Raw genomic sequence first — 19,953 nt, 5'->3', positions numbered from 1 at the left:
TTCTCAGACCTATACACCCGCCTTTCGTCTTCTCTCTCCGTCTAATAACCCTTCTCCCTCCTCTCATTCCTCAACCAACAGTAGTCCAATTTCCGCCAGAACCCTGTATGTCAACAGCGCCGGTGACGGTCGTTGTTAATCCGAACCTCGACCGGACCAGTAAGGAATTCCCACTGACAATTCGCATATTTAGATATGACACCTTTTACACTGGATGCCCTTCCTGATGCAACCCTCTCTATTGATCCAGGCTTGGGACCGGAAGTCACTGGCTTGCAACCCCTGTGGCTAGAATTAATTATAGTTAATTATATCTATAAAAACAAAAAAAAAATTTTTTCTGCATTTTTATTTTTATTTTTAAAGTAATGCTGAAAAAAATGCTATGCAAAATTGACATATTATCATGCATATGTCATATATCATGATGTGCAAAGTTACTGATACAGCTATAGCATAATATAAAGGGAACCTTAAGGTTTTGTCCATCGAAAGGTAGTGATCCGCTGACGAGTGTATACAGGATGACCCCGAGACTCCAGACATCTACTTCGGGCCCGTCATATTTTTTGCCCTGGAAGAGTTCAGGGGCGGCATACGGAGGACTGCCGCAGAACGTGTCTAACTTATTTCCGACTGTGAACTCGTTACTGAAGCCAAAGTCGGCAATCTTGATATTCATGTCGGCATCCAGTAATAAGTTTTCAGCCTTGGGTTAGGAAAAAAGAGGTGATAGTTATGAATTAAAACCTAGCTATATTACTACTAATAGTAAAATATTCATTCTTCTAAAAATGTAATTTCCACAATTAGTACTTACCTTTAGATCTCTATGTACTATTCTCTTCTGATGGCAGTATTGTACTGCAGATACAATCTGAAAGACAACAATCACTTGCAGGTAACATTTAGCAAAAAAGACATCCAAGGTATAACGCTGAAGAACAATTGACAATTTTTGGGGTATCAGGATGCACTATAAGACATTTCAAGATGGTACCATTTAGAAACAAAAGTTTATCTTCTGCCTTAAATATGTGAGTACTTAAAGATAAGCTTTGTTTCAAAACAAAGGATTAAGTTTTAAATTGAAAATTGAAGTATCTGTCCACATAGTCTTTACTTCAGGACTGGAACTGAATTAAAGTATTAGCTATTATCATGGACATAAATTCCCGATCTCACTGCATGAAACCTGTGTTTCTGTTCAGGTGAACATTATCAGCCTGTAGTTATTAGCTTATACTGTATACCACAGTGCTGTTGGATTCTCGACTCTAACTTCAATTCATGTTTTTATTAACGCTGTTCATTGCCGTTTTAAGTGATAACAAAAGTCTAACTTGTTTCATGGACATCGTCATCTGTAATTAATAAGAAAAAAAGAGTTGAAAAATGATGTGGTGTAAGTGAAATGAAACACTTCGGGGTCAGCACTACCACAAAGTTCTTTTTCATTTCACAAGTATACTCTTGCTTTTCACAAACAATGGCCAGTCTACAGTTTATATACCATATACCATTGCTGTCACTGTGCAGTGTTTACATTTAAACAGTTCCCTCTCATCTGTACCTGTGAGCCAATGCAGCAAACCTAGCCACGCTCTCTGGCTGTGAATTATAGTATATAAACTCTGACCTTTCAATTACAGTGACAAGAGTATATGGAAGACAGCAGACGTGTTAGCTTAAACCCTCTGTGGCTGGTAGCTGTCATGATATAGGAGAACAGTCTGTGGTGGGAAAATACCAGTTGACCAAATTGAAAAGAAACAGTTGTGTGATCATTCAAGTGTTTAAATGCTGTGTTGTCATGTAACATAGAAAATTTAAGTACAGTACATTTTTTTGGAGTGTAGCAGCAGTTGCTGAATGTGTGTCATGTACTTACAGTAGTGTATTATAACCTCTCTGCCCTTAAAGCAAATTAATAAACAATTGCAAAAGGAACCAAAAAAATTTTGGCATTGAATTTAATCATTGTATATAACATGTGTATGTTGCTTAAAATTTTAGTGCCCCAACCTCCAAACTGTCTTTCGGTGCCCATTAAAGCAGCTTAATGCTTTGACAGAAAAAAATGGCAATGTCAGCATAGTGTCACAGGCTAGGTGGGAGTAAGAGCAACGGTTTATTAGTATGCAAAACCTAAAGCAGGGTGAATTGCTCTGAAAAGGTCAGATCCGTTACTGGTCTGCACCAGTGCTGCAGATGTACAGCATGAGAATGAGGCAGCAAGTATACACAAACACACACACACAAAATCCCAGCTCTTTGTTTCACCATCCTTCTTCTGTTTGTTTTCTTCACTTTTACACTTATACACACTTAATTAGAACAAAATCATGTTAAATCGTGACATGAAATGAATACAGTTGACAGGGTTAAGTGGAATAACGGTTGCTTGGTTGTAGTTTACCTGACGAAACTTGGCCCTGGCTTCCTTCTCTTTCATTCTGCCATGAGCCACCAAATAATCAAACACCTCACCTGTGATGATAAAGCAGACAGCTGTCAGGTATAATGATGACCCTATTTTCCAATTCAACTAGGTTTGCTGGGGCATCTTCTAAAATGAACATTTATCTTTACTTTGCATTAAGCCAAAGCAGCTTACAATTGAGGTTATAGATAAGAATATTGCTCAGGGACCCAACCATGGCAGTTGTTGTTGTTGTTGGTGCTGGATCACACATGGCATGAACGTGAGTTCGTGAGAACGTGAGCCAAATTTACTAACAGTGCTACAACGCATATTAGGATGAAGCTCAAATGTGAGTTTTGGTGTAGCTGGTTTGAGTAGGTCACATTCAAGCCACAATAGAATCTGGTTTCAAATAACATTAAAAATCACATTACGGAAGCTGCAATACATCAAATTAGATTTAGTTTTTTTTTACCAAGCACAGATCTTGAAAGTCAGATGCAATGGTAGAAACATAGAGGAAAGGCAGCAAAATTCAAGCTTTTGTTGTGTTAGCCTTATGGGTCCTGTCCCAAATTTCAGTCCTTTCACTTTCAAAATGGCCTGGAGATAACCAAACCTTTATGTAAAACCTGAACTATTTATAATCTAAGTCTACTGGGGCATTCATCAGGCTGTACAGCATGACCGGGTACTCATAATGACCTGTTGGGGTGTTAAATTTCAGTCTCCCACTCATATCTGTCCTAGATGCAGACCAGAGGTCGAATTTTGCATACAGTGTCTCTGTGCAGTAGCTCAAAAGCTATAGCTAAATGAGTGAAAGAGGGATGTGGTTATGGATAGACACATTGTTGAGGTCATGGTAATCTATCCAAGGGCAAAGACCCCCATCATTTTTCCACAAAGTAGAATCCTGCACCTGCTGGGGAGGTGGAAGGGTGAATGATGTCAGGCAAAGAATTTCTAATAGATTCCTTCATGGCTTTGGCCTCATGTCCAGAGAGAGAAAAGATTCTTTCCCAATGTGGGCTAGTGCTTGGGAGCAGATTAATGGAACAGTAGAGGTCAAGGTTTCTTCAGGCATACAGTACCTCTTATAGACAGTACTGCTTTGCCTGATAACTCTGTGCAAGTAGACCAGATATAACCTGGCTTCTCAGAATAGAGGCAACTCCTCTCTGTCATGCACCCAGTCCACTCAGTCTGAGAGAGCTGTGTCCCTCCCAACTGCATCAGTTTCTCTAAAAATTTGGAGGCTTGGGAGCCATCTAGAGGCAACGTCCAGAACCTCATCTCTTCTGTGAAGGCTTGATAGGGCACAGGAAGTGTTTTCTCTGTGGTGATGTATACAATCTTGGACCAGTGAGAAAAGAAGTTGGATGACTCATTGAGTCAGAAACCCACCGTCACTTTCCCATTAAAATGTTGAGTTGTTGATGACCTGACAGCTTAGCCACTACTCTGCAAGCCAGGCAATGATTGCAGTGAAACTCCAGGAAACAGAGGTAAAATATTTACTTAAGGTACTTGAGCTCCATCAAAAGAATAAGCAGCAATCCAAAATCTATCTAATCAAAACTCAGGATGTCTCCATCTAGTGTTGAAAGTCTATATAGCCCAAAGTGAAAACACAAAACATTTTACATTTTGCCTTGGACAGGGGCATGTTCTTACTGTAGATGCTTTTCTGCTCAACATGGTTGTAAAGAGTTATTTAAATTACTTTAGCCTTTCTTTGTGCTTGAACCATCTCTTCTAAGGCACCTCCATTCACAGAACTGCTGCTCACTGGATTGGATTTTTGTTTGGTTTTGCATCATTCTGTGCAGACTCAAAAGACCCTTGTTTTGCAACTCTCAGGAGATAATCCATTTCTGAAATACTCAAACCAGCACTTCTAGCAACCAACAACCATGCCACGGTCAAAGTCTCTGGGATCACAATGTTCTCAATTCTTAGATGAACATCAAACCCTTAACTAGTATCTGAAAGATATTATGCATTTGCTGTTGAATAAATACAACAGTTAAATAAATGAGCAGGTTTACAGGTGTTTGCATTAAAGTATATGATGAGGTTTGTGTATAATACTAGTTGTTGTACTAGATTATTTTAAAGAAATAGAGTTCATATGTTGCATATTGCATATAACTCACAGTATCTTACAGTATAAATCTCACCTCCGCTGGCATATTCCATTATTAAATAAAGTGTCTTCTCGGTCTCAATTACTTCAAATAACTTCACTGAAAATGAAAAAAGACATGTATAAAAAAGCATATTAAATACAAAACTTCAGCCTATAAAAAGGCCTAAACCAACCAAATTATAATTGTTCATTTAAATGTGTATTATGTGTATTTAATAATTTGTATTACACATATTCATACCTATATTTGGATGATTCAAGAGCTTCATTATTCGGACTTCCCTAAAGAGCTGTTGGAGAAAAGAAAATGACTAATTACTGTTATTCCTGGTGTCATGCATTCTCCCCATTTTCATCACCATATGAGGTTTGTTTTGATTCCTGTCTTGAATCAGTCTTACTATTGGTTTATCTTGAAACTTCCTCCCTGCACGATCATTCTCATCTGTATCCAGTTCTTCGTTTAGTTTGTGTATTTAAGACCTGTTGTTTAGTTTCGTTCAGTTTTAAGCCACTTTTTACTTTCCATGTTTCCTCATTTTGATCCTCAAACCTGTCTCCTGGTTACCGATTATGTTTGATGTTGTCTTCCTGTTATCTGACCCCACTACAAACTATGACTCTGATTATAGGATTTGCACTAATTAACTACATGCTGAGTTTAGGCACTTGCTTGCTGCTTCTTGATAAACCTGGACGGAAGATAATGCTGGAATTACTGGACGGTAATTCTGCTTCACATTAATAATCTAAATATGAGCTAAGGACACTACTGCACCCCATCAACTGACCTCGTAAGTGTAAAAGTAAATACAGTGTTCTGCATAAGTACTGATACACACAATAATAATAATAATAATAATAATAATAATAATAATAATAATAATAATAATAATAATAATACATCATCGTCATCATTATAATCATATAAAAATGTAACATTTTGGTCATACACACCATCAACATTTTGAAGATAAGCAACCCCACTGTAAAATAAATGGAATGGATGCTTTGGGCAGATTTGTGACTGGTGGTTAAGAAGTTGTTGCTGATGCCATGATATTAGGTTTGGGTTTGCCAGGCATTTCAGCCTTGGCAATAGATAGAGCAGAGTTTTCAATAAGATGATGATGATGATCCAAATCCACTTCAACATCAACACAGAAACTGGTTAAAGGAACTAAAATTCAATATTTTGAAATGACCGTCTCTGTATCTGGTTCAAACCCTACTGTGGTCTGAACTGAAGAGGAAAACATGAATATATAAGGGAACATAATATATTCTTCCCAAAGATCCTTCTACAAATATAAAATCGGATTGCAAACTACTCACGATGTATATATACAGGAATCAAACCACCAGACCCAAGGGTACAAAGTAAACAGGCAAAACGCTAAGCCACCATTGCCCCATTTGTTAAAGGAGTGTACAAGATTAAGAGCAAATGAGCCAAGTTTACTGTGCGGTCCTGTCAAATCGTGGTAACTGGTGAACTTAATGTTCGATTCCTCTGAACTGGATGAAAATGCTTTCAAGAAAGGAGGTGAAGAGCTCATGTTAATCAAGCATTTGGGTGAGTATCCCTTAGGGTATTACCAAGACTTAATTAATTCACATGAATTAAATATTGCTCAAAGGATTTTCATTAACACTGAAACTGGATACATGGCAATTTAAAACATATAAATATAAATTCTACAAAATGCATAATGGTTTCTGTTAGGATGCATTTGTGTTGTTTGGGAAAGCTGTGCTCATTACAGTGACTAAGTGCTGACAGCATTTGGCCCAGAATACACTAAAAGTGAGGCAGGAAGCCAAGGTTAAGTAAGCAGTAATATGGAGATGCAAAGCCTGAAATCAAATCAGGATTCTTCTTCTTTAGAATGGGATTATTAACAAAGCACACAGAACCCTGATGTTGCACCAATAAGCAGTGTAGGTATAATTTCCTACAAAAGCCATCACTGCTACTTAATGCACACACACACACTATTGTGTACCACTGTTGCACAAATGTGGTTTACTCTAGAGGATAACATACACACGTCATCTCTTTCATATCGTCTGATTTGGAGAAAAGATTAGAAAGATGACTCATGCAGTATTATGATGTTTTGGAAACTAATAACTCTGATATTTACACACACACACACACTGGCAAACACACTGACACACACACGCACACACACACACACCGACACAGACACACACACATAATACACACAGAATCACTGGTCCAAGCTTCATCATTGACCTACATACAGCTGCCCAGGAGCACTGACTCATCCAAATTAATGAAATGTCTCTTAAGAATTGAAGAAAACTTTGTCAAGAATACAGTAATTCTGTCCTGGCTCAACATGTTTTGGATGGCCAGCAACCTAAGTGACAAAGCTGTACAGTTTATGTGAAACAAATTATATTTTCATGATTCAGTGAGAGTGTAGTACGACGTCACAGACAATTCCCAATACCCGCCACCAGAGGGAGACATCACACGAGTTCTGAGCCCTCCCAGGTTTCAAGTTCACTTCCGGGGTTTAGTGTTTGAATGCCTGGTGAGTATTAGCATCAACACAAAGTACTGTTAGTTTCTATTTCTTACCGAAGCATGCTGTTATTTCATTGATTTTTCTGTCTATGACCATTGACTTTTTCTCGAATCACGCTGTTTGGATTTACTGTTTTGAGTTTGTTTGCATCGTGGACTGATTGCTTGTGTATTGGATTGTTCTGCCTGTTCTCTCACCATGGTGTTGCCTGTCAATTTGGATTGTTTGCTCTGATCAATAAAACTGCACATGGATTTTAATCCGCCTGTCTTTGGCCTATCATTACAGAATACTATGTCTGCAAAAAAAATCCAGCGGGTATTACCCAGTTGCAGACGCTTGTCTTCCTAACCTTCCTCCAGAATACAAACACTACCCTCACTAGGCCTGAGTCTGTGAAAATGGCGCTCCCTTAGAAATTGGACAGAGCCACTACCTGCTGTCATGGTTTCCTGCAACAATGCGATTTGATCTTCTCTCACCAGCCAGAAGTTTACCGTGAAGACACCAAACGCACATTCCTGATGTAATTACTTACTATAAAAGAACTCGACTGGGTGGCCCTGGTCTGGGATAATGACCACCAGGTGCATAGCTCTTACAGCTACTTTGTTAAGCAACATTGTGGGGTGTTTGTGTATCCAGTGGTGAGCCTGGACATTTCCATGCAGCCGCTAAAGCTACGACAAGGCTGAAACACTGCCACTAATTATGCTGTTAATTTCTATAGCATAGATCCATAAGCAACTATCATGGATGAGATCATGGATGTGCCAGCCATGGACAGCTTGTATCAACAGAGCAAAGCGATATGGGAAAGTGTCCATGTAAGGCTACAGAGAGCCGTTCACCTTCATAGAAAGCAAGCAGACTATCTGAGATACCCGCATCCTAAATGTCAACCCGGCCAATGGATATGGCCCTTAACCTGTAGCCTACATCTGAAACTGCCCTGCAAAAAACTCCCCCGATTCATTGAACCATTCAGGATCATTTGACAGATGAATCCAGTCATGTACCATCATCTGCTATCCAATTACCACATCTCCCCATCGTTACACGTTCCCCTGAAAAAAACAGCACACACTCCGCAATCCACCACCAATAACAAGCCTCCACCCCACCCCCAACAATCAAAGTCGTTGTCACCGCAGCCTACCAGGTTCACACAGACTCTTGGTGCAGAAGGGGAACGATACATTATGTAGACGATTGGAATAGCTACAGGCCATGGAAAATATCCTGGGTCCCTGCCAGCAATGTGTTAGGCCCCTTCCTAATCGAGGAGTTTCACTAGTACCATCCCAACCACCCTGCTCCCTGTCCCCACAGCCAAACCTGTAGAAGCACTGGGAGGTGTTCCTACAGTAGGTAGGGGACTCTGTAACAGCTTCACAGATAATTCCCTCTCACCACGTCTTTGCCTGTTAGTTTAGATTGTCTGCTCTGTTTAAAACTCTGCTTATGGTTTCAATCCAACTGTCTCTGACTTATTATAGATCGATAATACCAAAAAATATAACCTCAGCGTTAAAATGTTTTGGCATGTTTTGTGCACCAACACTGCATTTTACATCAGAGTAAGCTACAATAGGTTACTGTACCACTCATGAGTGATGAGTGCTTGCTCAGCTTGATCATTTTTTTTCATTTTTAATACAACAAATGCACATTGAATTCAACGACACAAAATAGCAAAAAAAAAAAAAAAAAAAAAAAAATATATATATATATATATACACGTGTGTGTATATATATATGTATATATGTACACACATATACTACACACACATGCAGTAGTATGGCTTCATAAGCTAGGTTCAGAATTCACTGGATACATGTGCACATTTAACTGTAAAATAAATAAATAAATAAATGCTTGGTAATAGGATGTTCTGGATCAAGTGCTTTTTTACAGGCTGCTGAGTAATGAGTAATTTCTTCAGCCTGCATATTCTATTCACCAAAATGTCTGAGTGTTTAAAATGCACATGCATGTCTTATTGGAGGAAGAAGATGCCTACTATGTAGAGTGAACTACATGCAAAACAAAACATGTTTATGTACCTGTGTAACCCAACTCTGAATAGAGCCCTATGTATTCATGTACACTCAGTGACCATTTCATTAGTTTCAACTAGCGCAAGTATGCGATTTCTTACTGCAATCCATCTGTTGCTACATTAAAAAAATAAAACTTGAATATTTCTCAGAGGATCTTCATTTCTGTGTTCAAAAACTAACTTCTTTAGGTTTCTTGATTAAAATATGTAGTGCTGAGGCAACCATGCAACTAATAAAAGAAGATGAACACATACGTTTACACATTTACAATGAGCCAGGTAGTTAATTATTTGTAATTGCTGGGGCATCATTGGACTTAAAACAGGCCTTAAGTCATACAATGTGTGCCTGGTATCAGAGGCAGTGTCTTGTGTGAAGCAACCACTGGAAATAGAAGTATTATAGAGATGCACAGCTATGTGGGAGACAGTAGAGTATTTTTAGAATGATATTCTTACAAACATCAGGGTGTCAAAGACAGGACTCCAAACACACCAGACTGAAACCTTTTCCTCTTTCCAGAATGAGATTTATTTGGACAGATTCATTTTCCTACTCAAACACACCATCATACAACATACAGCACTCATCCTGAACATGAAATATGAATGGTCAGAGCTCTAAGTACCTCAATTAAACATTAAACATTTATTTATGTTTGTGGATGACTATAAATATTATTGTTGTTGTTGTTGTTATTATTATTAGTATTATTGTTGTTATTATTATTATTATTATTATTATTATTATTATTATTAGTATTATTAGTATTATTATTTATTTATTTATTTATTTTATTATTTTATTTTTTCCCACATTTTACTTCAATGTCTTTTTTGTGTGTGTGCATCTTCTCATTCTTGGCACAAGTACTCTATCTATAAGCAATCTATTTGGCACTACGTGAACTAACTATAATTTCTGTGTTTCCAAAAAGGAAAATAAATAAAATAATGAATCATAGGACCCTGTCAGGATAAGACAACATTGGCAAACAATCGATAGACAATAAATAATTCTATTAATAACACTATTACTAATAATAACAACCATACACACATAAATACAGATATTTCACCATCCTCTAAGCAGTGTTTCTATTCTGGTCATGTCTGACCCCTATTACCTGGATGTATTTTGACAGGATTTCATCATTATTCTGACGCAGAACTGGTGCAGGATTAAAGCTAGAGCAAGGAATATGAGGATAACAAACAGTTGGCAGCCTAGCACTAAACTACTGGGAACCAAAAACATGGATGTGGTCCATGGTTTGGGTATTTTTTAATACCCATATTTTATTTTTTTTTTCCACTATACATTATTTTAGCTGTTATTTGTGACAATAAAGTACAAGAATAAGAGGATCTAATAAAATAAAATACAATTCTGCAAACAAAGGCAAAGTGTAAGTTCAGGCAGTTTATATATGATGTGCAGAACCTTTTCTATCGTGTGCATGACAGTTATATATGCAATAGATGAAGAAAACGGAAAAAAACATGTGTTCAGATTATTTGCCCTTAGTAGATTTAAATGTGTGTGGTTTTTTGAGGTTATTAGCACCTTGCTGCAATGGCAGTTGATGTATACAAGGTGCATCTAAAACCGCTTAAAACGAGCTGGATGATTGCATATGGTGTCAACCATCAACTGACTATTACAGGGTTTCTCTAAACTTTCACTAGACATTAGCCTACAGCATAGTCAGCTATGATTTCCACAGAAATGAAATTCCTTTTCGAATTCATTTGAGAGACGTTTTAGTTACTGAAAGCTTTTTTAACACAGGTCTCTAGTGTTCAGTGGTAAATGATCTTATGCCAGGTGCTATGCATGGTGCCCTGAGGGGCCAGATGGTAAGCCCAAGGTTTCAAATGTCTGTACACACACACACACACACACACACACACACACTCTCTCTCTCTCTCTCTCTCTCTCTCTCTCTCTCTCTCACTCTTGTTAGGACCTTCCATTGACATAATAACTAATGAAGCTAATTAATGTTCTGCCTCCACCTAAATGTTAACTCAACCTTAACCTCAGTAACCAAAAATTAAACCTTCTGGGACTGTTATTTTTTGACCATCAAGCTCATATGTGGTTCTTCCCCAAACTGTTGCCACAAAGTTGGAAGGAAACAATTGTACCGAATGTCTTTGTACGCTGAAAGATTTCCCAAATCTGTTCCAGCATGACGATGCCCCTGTGAACAAAGCAGGCTCTATACAGACACGGTTTGCCAATGCGGAAGAACCCGAGTGTCCAGTATATAGCCCTAATGTCAAACTCACTGACCCCCACTTTGGGATGAATTAGAATGCTGACTGTTTGCTAGGCCTCGTCCCTAAAATCATTGCCTCACCTAATTAATGCTCCTGTGGCTAGTTGGGTAAATCCCCATAGTAATTGTACTAAAAGTGCTGGAAAGACTTCCCTATCCATGATTCCCTGCATCTTGAATAGAGCCCCAGCCCCAGCCGAAGGGACACAGCTACACAGCATGATGCTGCCACCATAGATATGGTGCTTCACCATAGATATAAGTATAAGCTGTCTTGTTTTTGTACAAAATGTCCTTGACCTCATCAGACCAGAAAACATTTGGGGTGATTAAGGAAGGTTTAGATGTTTTTTCCTTTTTGTTCCTTTATGAAGATGGGTTTTTGTCTGGTCATCCTACCCTGTAACCCAGACATGTAAAAAATACCAGAGATTGTTTTCACATGCAGGAAGTGACTAGTACTTTGGAAGCTTCTTTAATGTTGCTGCAGGTCTCTCAGCAACTTTTCATCTTGTCTGTGGAGGGATGTCCTGTTCTTGGTAATTTAACTGTAGTGTCCAGTTTTCTTCATTTGACACTGACACTGAGATCCTGTACATGGATACAAGGTGCTGGGGAATTCTACCAGGCAGAGATAATGTTGAACAGTGGTGGCTCAAGTGGTTAAGGCTCTAGATTGTTGATTGGACAATCAGTGTTCAAGCCCCAGCACTGCCAAGATGCCACTGTAGGGCCTTTAAGCATGGTACTTAACCCTCTCTGCTCCAGGGGCACTGTATCATGGCTGACCCTATGCTCTGACCCCAACCTTTAAAGCAAAGTTGGGATATGCAAAGAAATAAATTCACTGTGCTGTTATGTATTCTTCTTCTATTCTATTCAACACCTGCATGATTGGCTGTAAAGCTCCTGAGAAAAATGTGAATGGTAATTTAATCATCATAAACATGATTGGAAATTCAGGGCAATATGTAAGACTCTCAAGTGAAAAATCACCTATTTTTTATTCCTTCAATCAACCACAAAGCTCAATAAATTCCCTACCCCATTTAACCACCTTTACAGTATGTCCTCAAAATAAACACACAAGCCATGATTCAGCAGCTTTTACAAAAGCTGAGCTTTTTTTGTTAGATATGTCTACTTGGAGACCGAATTGTAAAGTGGCTTGAGAAAGCTAGAAAGTATCTTGTAGTATCTAGCACAGATTGCTTACTGAGCTGTAAAGAAAATGCAGGGATCTTAATGTAGCACACATGAGAGACTGCTGGGTTTTAAGTTATAGAAAATCAATAAGGGAGTCAAGGGCAGATGGAAGAGAGCATGCTGCATTACCTTGTGAATGTCTCCATTTTGGCTAACATGGCATAAGTGGCTGAGGAGGACTGAACTGAAGAGAAGCGAGAAGAAAAGAAACGACTGTATGTGGTGGATGAAATGGTTTGTCAACAGGGTTATAGTAATGATTATCACATGAATTTGCCCTGTACTCTGGATATGCACTGAACTGGATTTTCTGTGCTTAAAGATTTCATTTAAAGAATTTGCAATAAATTTAAAAAAAAGTTCTCTCATGTCCTGCTAATTTAGAAATTTAATAGACAATGTAATAATGAGGGGGCACGGTGGCTTAGTGGTTAGCACGTTTGCCTCACACCTCCAGGTTTGGGGGTTCGATTCCCGCCTCCGCCTTGTGTGTGTGGAGTTTGCATGTTCTCCCCGTGCCTCGGGGGTTTCCTCCGGGTACTCCGGTTTCCTCCCCGGTCCAAAGACATGCATGGTAGGTTGATTGGCATCTCTGGAAAATTGTCCGTAGTGTGTGATTGCGTGTGTGAATGAGTGTGTGTGTGTGCCCTGCGATGGGTTGGGACTCCGTCCAGGGTGTATCCTGCCTTGATGCCCGATGATGCCTGAGATAGGCACAGGCTCCCCGTGACCCGAGGTAGTTCGGATAAGCGGTAGAAATTAATGCAAATTAAGTATGACACGTTAAAAAGACAAATTCAAATTATTGATGAATTGATGAATTGCCTTGTCTGATTCTTTCTAAATACTCCTACAGAAAGATCCTCAGTTCCCTGCTCACAACTTTGTTCCCTGCTTGCAATTTGTTCTCATTTACCGATTAACCTTAAAAACTAGAGGACATCTGGTTTCTTTTTATCCTTAAAAAATGATCAAATTTTTATTCTGAAATTTTAAATGTTTAGATATTTTATGATGAAAAAATAAAGCTTGAAATGAAGTAACAGGGATCATTAGTGCCTCTGGTTCAGAGTACATAGCTAATAAAATTAGCTTGCTTTGCTACTCTGCCAGTGAAGATAGTGCACAGTCTAGTAACGCATACATCAAAACTTAGCTTAATGTGTATGGTACAGTGTGTTGTATGCTACAAATTTCAGCCACTACTGTTTCTAATTAAATAAATGCTCGATGTCCACTAGTTTCATCACATAGCCAGAATTTCAGACTGACTGCAGAAGGTCTGAACTCCATAGCAGCTCAGAGAGGGCATCTGATTGACATGTAAAGCAACCAGATCATTCATTTATCAAAGTTCTGCAAATGAATGAGTCTCATAATACCATGAACTTTGCATCATTTGGAAAATCCAGAATCCTCATAAGCGTTCATTGTCACTGCTGTAAACATGTCGGCTTTCTTCTACACGACACGAGTCTCTTAGAAATCCTGTAGAATCCAACCAGGATCGTAGAATCAGATGACAATTCCTCTGAGACTGAGGCTACAGATGAACAACAGACAAATGACATCTCGTAGCTTTCTAGTGTGAACGCAGTGTACAGTAATGTGCTTCTAAATTAACGGATCCTATAATTGGATGGTTTGAAATGATCAGATCCAAATTTTAGAATCTTCTAACACAGAAAAAGCAATATGTGGTCAGGGATATTATCTGAATGAAGTAAATTTGATAAACCTTTTTCAGTGTAGATCCTTTTTCTGTTCCATTCATATTCTCTGTTATTGTCGCTCATCTTTCCAATGCAGTTGAACCGAATCATACTTCCTGGAGGGAAACAATGCCAGAACAAACTTTGTGGTTATAGAGACTCAATCGTGAGCTCATCTCGCCTCTCGTGACTCAGAGTAGAAACAGTAGGATGAGGATGAGCACGTGTGGGCCTAGCAGATGAGAGAACAATATTCAATGCTATTCAATGCTCTCGATATTCAGCTCTGACTCACACGCAGACAACGTGGCATTCTGGAGTGAGAATAATGAGAGCCTCGACTTGTCTTTATCTACCAAGTCTTATGCAGCGTTGCCAATTGTCTTATGCAGCGTTGCCACATCCCTGACTTTTCAGCTCTACCTCATTTGTTTCATAAGATTTGTGACATTACATGTAAGATTAGAGGTGGAAATATGACAGCCCGGATCATTTAGATGTTCAGTTTGCTAATTTTTATTGAGATTAACAGCTATGATGAGATATCGTGTTGCATCGGGGCACGCACGAGTGAAAATCGATCGCATCACAGAAGTCAACGTAGACTGCTTGTTATTTCATCCATGCTTTTGAGACACCACCAACTCATGTCTGTGGTAAAAATAACTTTTTTTTGCACTGCAATCCTGCAATCCCAGCCGAGCCGGCTTCCTGTTTCGTACTTCAATGAAAATGCTCTTGGACTCATTTCTAAACAAAGGACATTGTGAAAAGATTATTATTATGAGATCAGATTATTATATTTCAGGGAAAGGACAGTCCTAATGTGTTCTATTAACATGTAGAAGCAATGCATTAGTGTTGATACATGCGATTAACAGTCACATTTCATTCACTCACTCACTCACTCACTCACTCATCTTCTACCGCTTATCCGAACTACCTCGGGTCACGGGGAGTCTGTGCCTATCTCAGGCGTCATCGGGCAACAAGACAGGATACACCCTGGATGGAGTGACAACCCATCGCAGGGCACACACACTCTCATTCACTCACACACTCACACACTATGGACAATTTTCCAGAGATGCCAATCAACCTACCATGCATGTCTTTGGACCGGGGGAGGAAACCGGAGTACCCAGAGGAAACCCCCGAGGCACGGGGAGAACATGCAAACTCCACACACACAAGTCGGAGGTGGGAATCGAACCCCCAACCCTGGAGGTGTGAGGCGAACCACTAAGCCACCGTGCCCCCCTAACAGTCACATAAACTGGCAAATTAGCAACAATGTTTTTATGTACTATAGAAATGATTACTGGCCCAAACCCTGGAAATTCCTTGAATTGAGTGGTTTCAAGTAGCACAGATAATCCATCATGAAATGCCTAAAAAACACAAAATCAATAAAAAAGTTTAGATAACTAATTGTATGGCAAATAAACTGTGTTTACCTAAAAAGGAAACTAAAGCTGACACACATTTACCCCTGTAGCAAATGCTTGTGTAATCCGCATGGTTCAGCGCTGCAATTTTTTCCGTTTGCAAGCCTTCACAGATGCACGGATATTTTCTTGTGTCATTGGCAAGAGTAATAGTCAACAGCAGCTGTCAACGTCACTCCAACTGTTCTTATGTTTATTTTTTTTTCAGAAAGCAGGACTTGGGGTTCGGCCATGCTTTGTTGGGGATCTCGGGTATAGTGTGTGTTCCTTGTCTGTGATCGTTTGTGAAGCGTGCGTGCTGCTACACCCACAAAACAACAGATCGTGTGGGCGGTTTGGTGGTCCTGAGATTTTGTACACTGTAGTTTCCAGAAAAGCAAATAATACTTGAATGGGTAGCTTGGCAAGTAAAATTTAAGATATTAAAAAGTAACATCAGTCTTCTGTACCTGCTAGGACAACTGATGCGTAATTTGGTCAGGCATCCTGGTTAGGGTTTTGTCCACCCATACATACAGCTTCTGATTCAGTATTGTGATGAACTGGTACAGTATAAACCAACACGGCAATACAGTTTTGATGCTGGGATTATTCAAAAGACCATGGTAGATAAGCCAATGGGGCGGAGCAATCAGAATCGATAGTTAGATAGAGACTAAGTCTGGTGATCCCAGCAACTACCATCAAACCCTTTAAGATGATTTCACCCAAAATGACCCACATCACACATCAAAATGCTCTCAGAGATCAGTCTACTCTGTGTCTCCCTGCACTGGCTTCTTGTGGCCACCCACATCATATTCAAGGCCTTGATGCTCATATACAAGACCTTGTCTGGAACAGCACACCCCTGCCTCAACACTCTCCTTGAAGATTATGTTCCCTCTTGCAACCTGCGATCAGTTAACACCCGATGCCTGATAGCGCCATCTCAGCAAGGCATGAGCTCTATTTCTAGAACTACAGTATTCCTCAGAACTGTCTGTCCCTCAGTGGTGGAATCCGGACAGTAGAATCCATCGCTATCTTCAAAAAAACAGCTAAAGACCCACTTCCTTATATACTCCCTAAATGGTCTGCTCTGGATTTTCAGCAGAGATCAGTGTGACGCTAGTGCACTGTTATTTCTAGTCACTCAGTAGAAGATTTCAAAGCAAAAGAGGAAGCGGCGGTTCCACAAAATTGCCATTACACAGAACCTAAGGTACTAAAGGCAGAGAAGCACGAATATGTGAATGTAAAATGCAAGAGACAACGATGTAAGTAAGTCTGGAATCGGCCTCAGGGATCTCTCCAGACGCGCTTCAACGAACTTAACAGAATAAACTGCACAAAAGCAAAAGCATAATTTCAATCTCTACGGTGATGAAAACGTAGGAACTGGAATGCAAGAAGTAAATTTGAAGTAAATACAATTATAAAACTGGCATGTTATTTAACATTTCATTCAAATGATGAGCATTCAAATGAAATGTTCATAGAAGCTTACCTTTTGCAGACTCGTGGGGTTCAGCTGGGTTTTGTCTATTATTTTGACAGCCACCTGTGTTGAAAAAAAAAGACACTGCAGTTAAGAAGTGACATTTTACATGATATCATCTCCTGTAAAAATTTGGCACCGAAACCCCTGGGATAGACTCCAGGCTCCCTGTGACCCTGTGTAGGATATGCTACAGAAGATGAATGGATGGATGAAAGGATGAATGAAATGATGGATGGATGGATGGATGGATAAACCCTAACAGGAGATATGATTTGACATAGTCAGTCAAAGCAGATGCAGGGTTGAGAAAATAAATTCATATTAAAAATTTAGCCCATCTCTTGTTCAATCTCTGCGACGATGCCGAGCCTCTATTGGTGTCACTTACTGGCAATAATTCGTAATGTTTGTCCAGTGTTATATGGATAGAATGCCAGACTGGTCATGAGAAGCTCACTGGCAACTCAGTTGATGTAGGTGTGGGACAGAGAGAGAAAGCGAGAGAGAGCGAGAGAGAGAGAGAGAGAGAGAGAGAGAGAGAGAGAGAGAGAGACGATATGCGCAGGTGGATCTATTTTCAGCTCCTCTCGGGTGGGTAGGCGAGCAGACGGCGCATGCATCCTTTATGCACTTCATAACAAGCTGAACTCATTAATGTCCACACTCTGTTTCTGATCACAACCTTTCACGCTGCTCACAAATCACTTCCCTGGACCAAAAGGAGCATAGGTGAGCCTCTCTATGCTCCCCAGACTGTAATACAGTCAGCTACAAAAATCTTTGTAAAATAGACATAAAAATGTCTGTGGTTAGATGACTATACTGAAAATGTGAGACAAGCTTCCTCCACCAACGTGATGGCATAGTTTGCTCCTATAATGCTTGATGTGATTGTATGGAAAACAAAATCTGAGACCATCTCAGTACACAAACTCTCAGAGTTTGGGGTCTTTTCTTGTTCAGTTTAGATTTCAAAAGGGGTTCAGGTCAAATAACGCATAATAATGCATCTTAGTCATGTTATTAGCATGGAAATGTTCTCTTCCACACACTGGTGTATGAATTCTGCAGCTGTTCTTTTACAGCACTCACTGACCCTCTGGCTTTGGTTCAGTAAACTAATCTGGTGTGAAATGTCTGCTATAGACCTTTGTAATAATGGAATTGCTGAAATGACCGTGACGTGGGTTTGCTTTTGTCTCCTGAGATCACATTGATCTGGGAAGCGCTGGTAGCTTAAAGCTGTTAAATTTCAAAGACACTGCGCAGAGTTCAGAACGTACTGTATAGCAGTGCTCATGATATTTCTTTATTTGTCTTTGAAAATAATCTGTCCTAAACTATCTTATGGTGGACACTCATTTTGATCATGTTATGGAGGACAGAGTAACCCATAAATCACAGATCCTCCAAACTTCACAGATTCTCAATAAATCCTTCAACTTACTTAACAGTGGGGATTATATCCTTTTCTGTATGTGTTTCTTTGTATATCCAAATCATCCTGAGTATTTGTTCAAAATTAGGCTGTTTTTTTTCTAACTAACCACAGAACCAAGTTTCCATCCAATAAACTCAAGGTGCTTATATTTGTGGTTAAATGAAAGCGTAGTCTTTCCTCAGGCACACCTTTTAGCTATAGTTTACATTTACATTTTATATTTACAGACCCCCTTATCCAGAGCGACTTACATTTTATCTCATTTTTATACAACTGAGCAATTGAGGGTTAAGGGCCTTGCTCAGGGGCCCAGCAGTGGCAGCTTGGTGGACGTAGGAATCGAACTCACAACCTTCCGATTGGTAATCCAACACCTTAACCACTAGGCTATCACATCCCTACATAGCAAGTAGGTTAGCATTTCTAGTTAGCATGTTAGAGTTAAAACACTCCAACTGTTGTCCTTAGAGATCATTTTGCCCCGTTCCTTATGTTTTCTTTTGTGTGGGGCAGTTATTAATGATTTAAGAAAGTCAACACACTTTTGGCTAATCTCCATAACGATGACTTTGTGTCACCTCGTATTTAAACCCCAGTGAAACTGCACGTCCTGATCTAGGAATATAAAACACAAATGAGAACATGCTTTAGTTGTATTTCAGATTTCTGCCAGTAATTGAGACACACACAAAAAAATCACATCCTTTTGATGAGATATTTTCATTTCCTAATAATACAAACATTTGAAGTTAAAATTTTGCTTTATCCCTATGTTCGGTGTGAATTTTCAGATGATGCGGTTCTACGTCCATGTCCACTGGAGTTCACATGTTTCCCGGTAAATAATTTAACCTTCGACGGACAGAAGGGCAACACGTGTGATGTGGTACATTATTCATGGAGGCAGCACACATGGTGCGTTTGCTGATGCTTCTAAAGAACTGTCTAGTAGGGATGAGGAAAATTACCTTTCTGTGGACTTTCTGTTACAAAATATGACCTGTGTGTCTGTGGTTGGAAGTTTGGTGCTGCCTGGCTGTAATTAACAAGGATCCAGTATAGCTCCAGGGTCTGCTTATTCATTAAAAACCATGGAAAGCACTAAACCTTTAAAATGCTCTTTATTTAAGCGTTCTCGTTCGTTTTCGAATGTTAGGTGTGTGTGAGAGGTCAAACAGAG

The 19,953-nt window shown here is 39.4% G+C and overlaps 1 protein-coding gene across 2 annotated transcripts in view; it reads right to left on the bottom strand.

The window, feature by feature from the left end:
• The window catches only part of LOC132841819 (serine/threonine-protein kinase MARK1-like), a 55,462-nt gene that overhangs the window by 12,374 nt on the left and 23,135 nt on the right, over positions 1-19,953 (bottom strand). For both annotated transcript variants that reach the window (XM_060864362.1, XM_060864363.1), the window contains exons 3-8: positions 17,339-17,392; positions 4,819-4,867; positions 4,609-4,674; positions 2,420-2,490; positions 821-877; positions 473-709 (exon numbers count right to left, since the gene is read on the bottom strand). In XM_060864362.1, coding sequence (XP_060720345.1) covers positions 473-709; positions 821-877; positions 2,420-2,490; positions 4,609-4,674; positions 4,819-4,867; positions 17,339-17,392 — 534 coding nt within the window. The remainder of the gene's footprint in view (positions 1-472; positions 710-820; positions 878-2,419; positions 2,491-4,608; positions 4,675-4,818; positions 4,868-17,338; positions 17,393-19,953) is intronic.

This window comes from Tachysurus vachellii, chromosome 2 (genome assembly GCF_030014155.1).
Source record: "Tachysurus vachellii isolate PV-2020 chromosome 2, HZAU_Pvac_v1, whole genome shotgun sequence".
Taxonomy (NCBI): domain Eukaryota; kingdom Metazoa; phylum Chordata; class Actinopteri; order Siluriformes; family Bagridae; genus Tachysurus; species Tachysurus vachellii.
Note: the sequence above shows the minus strand (reverse complement) of the source record. Positions and strands in the feature narration are given on the sequence as shown.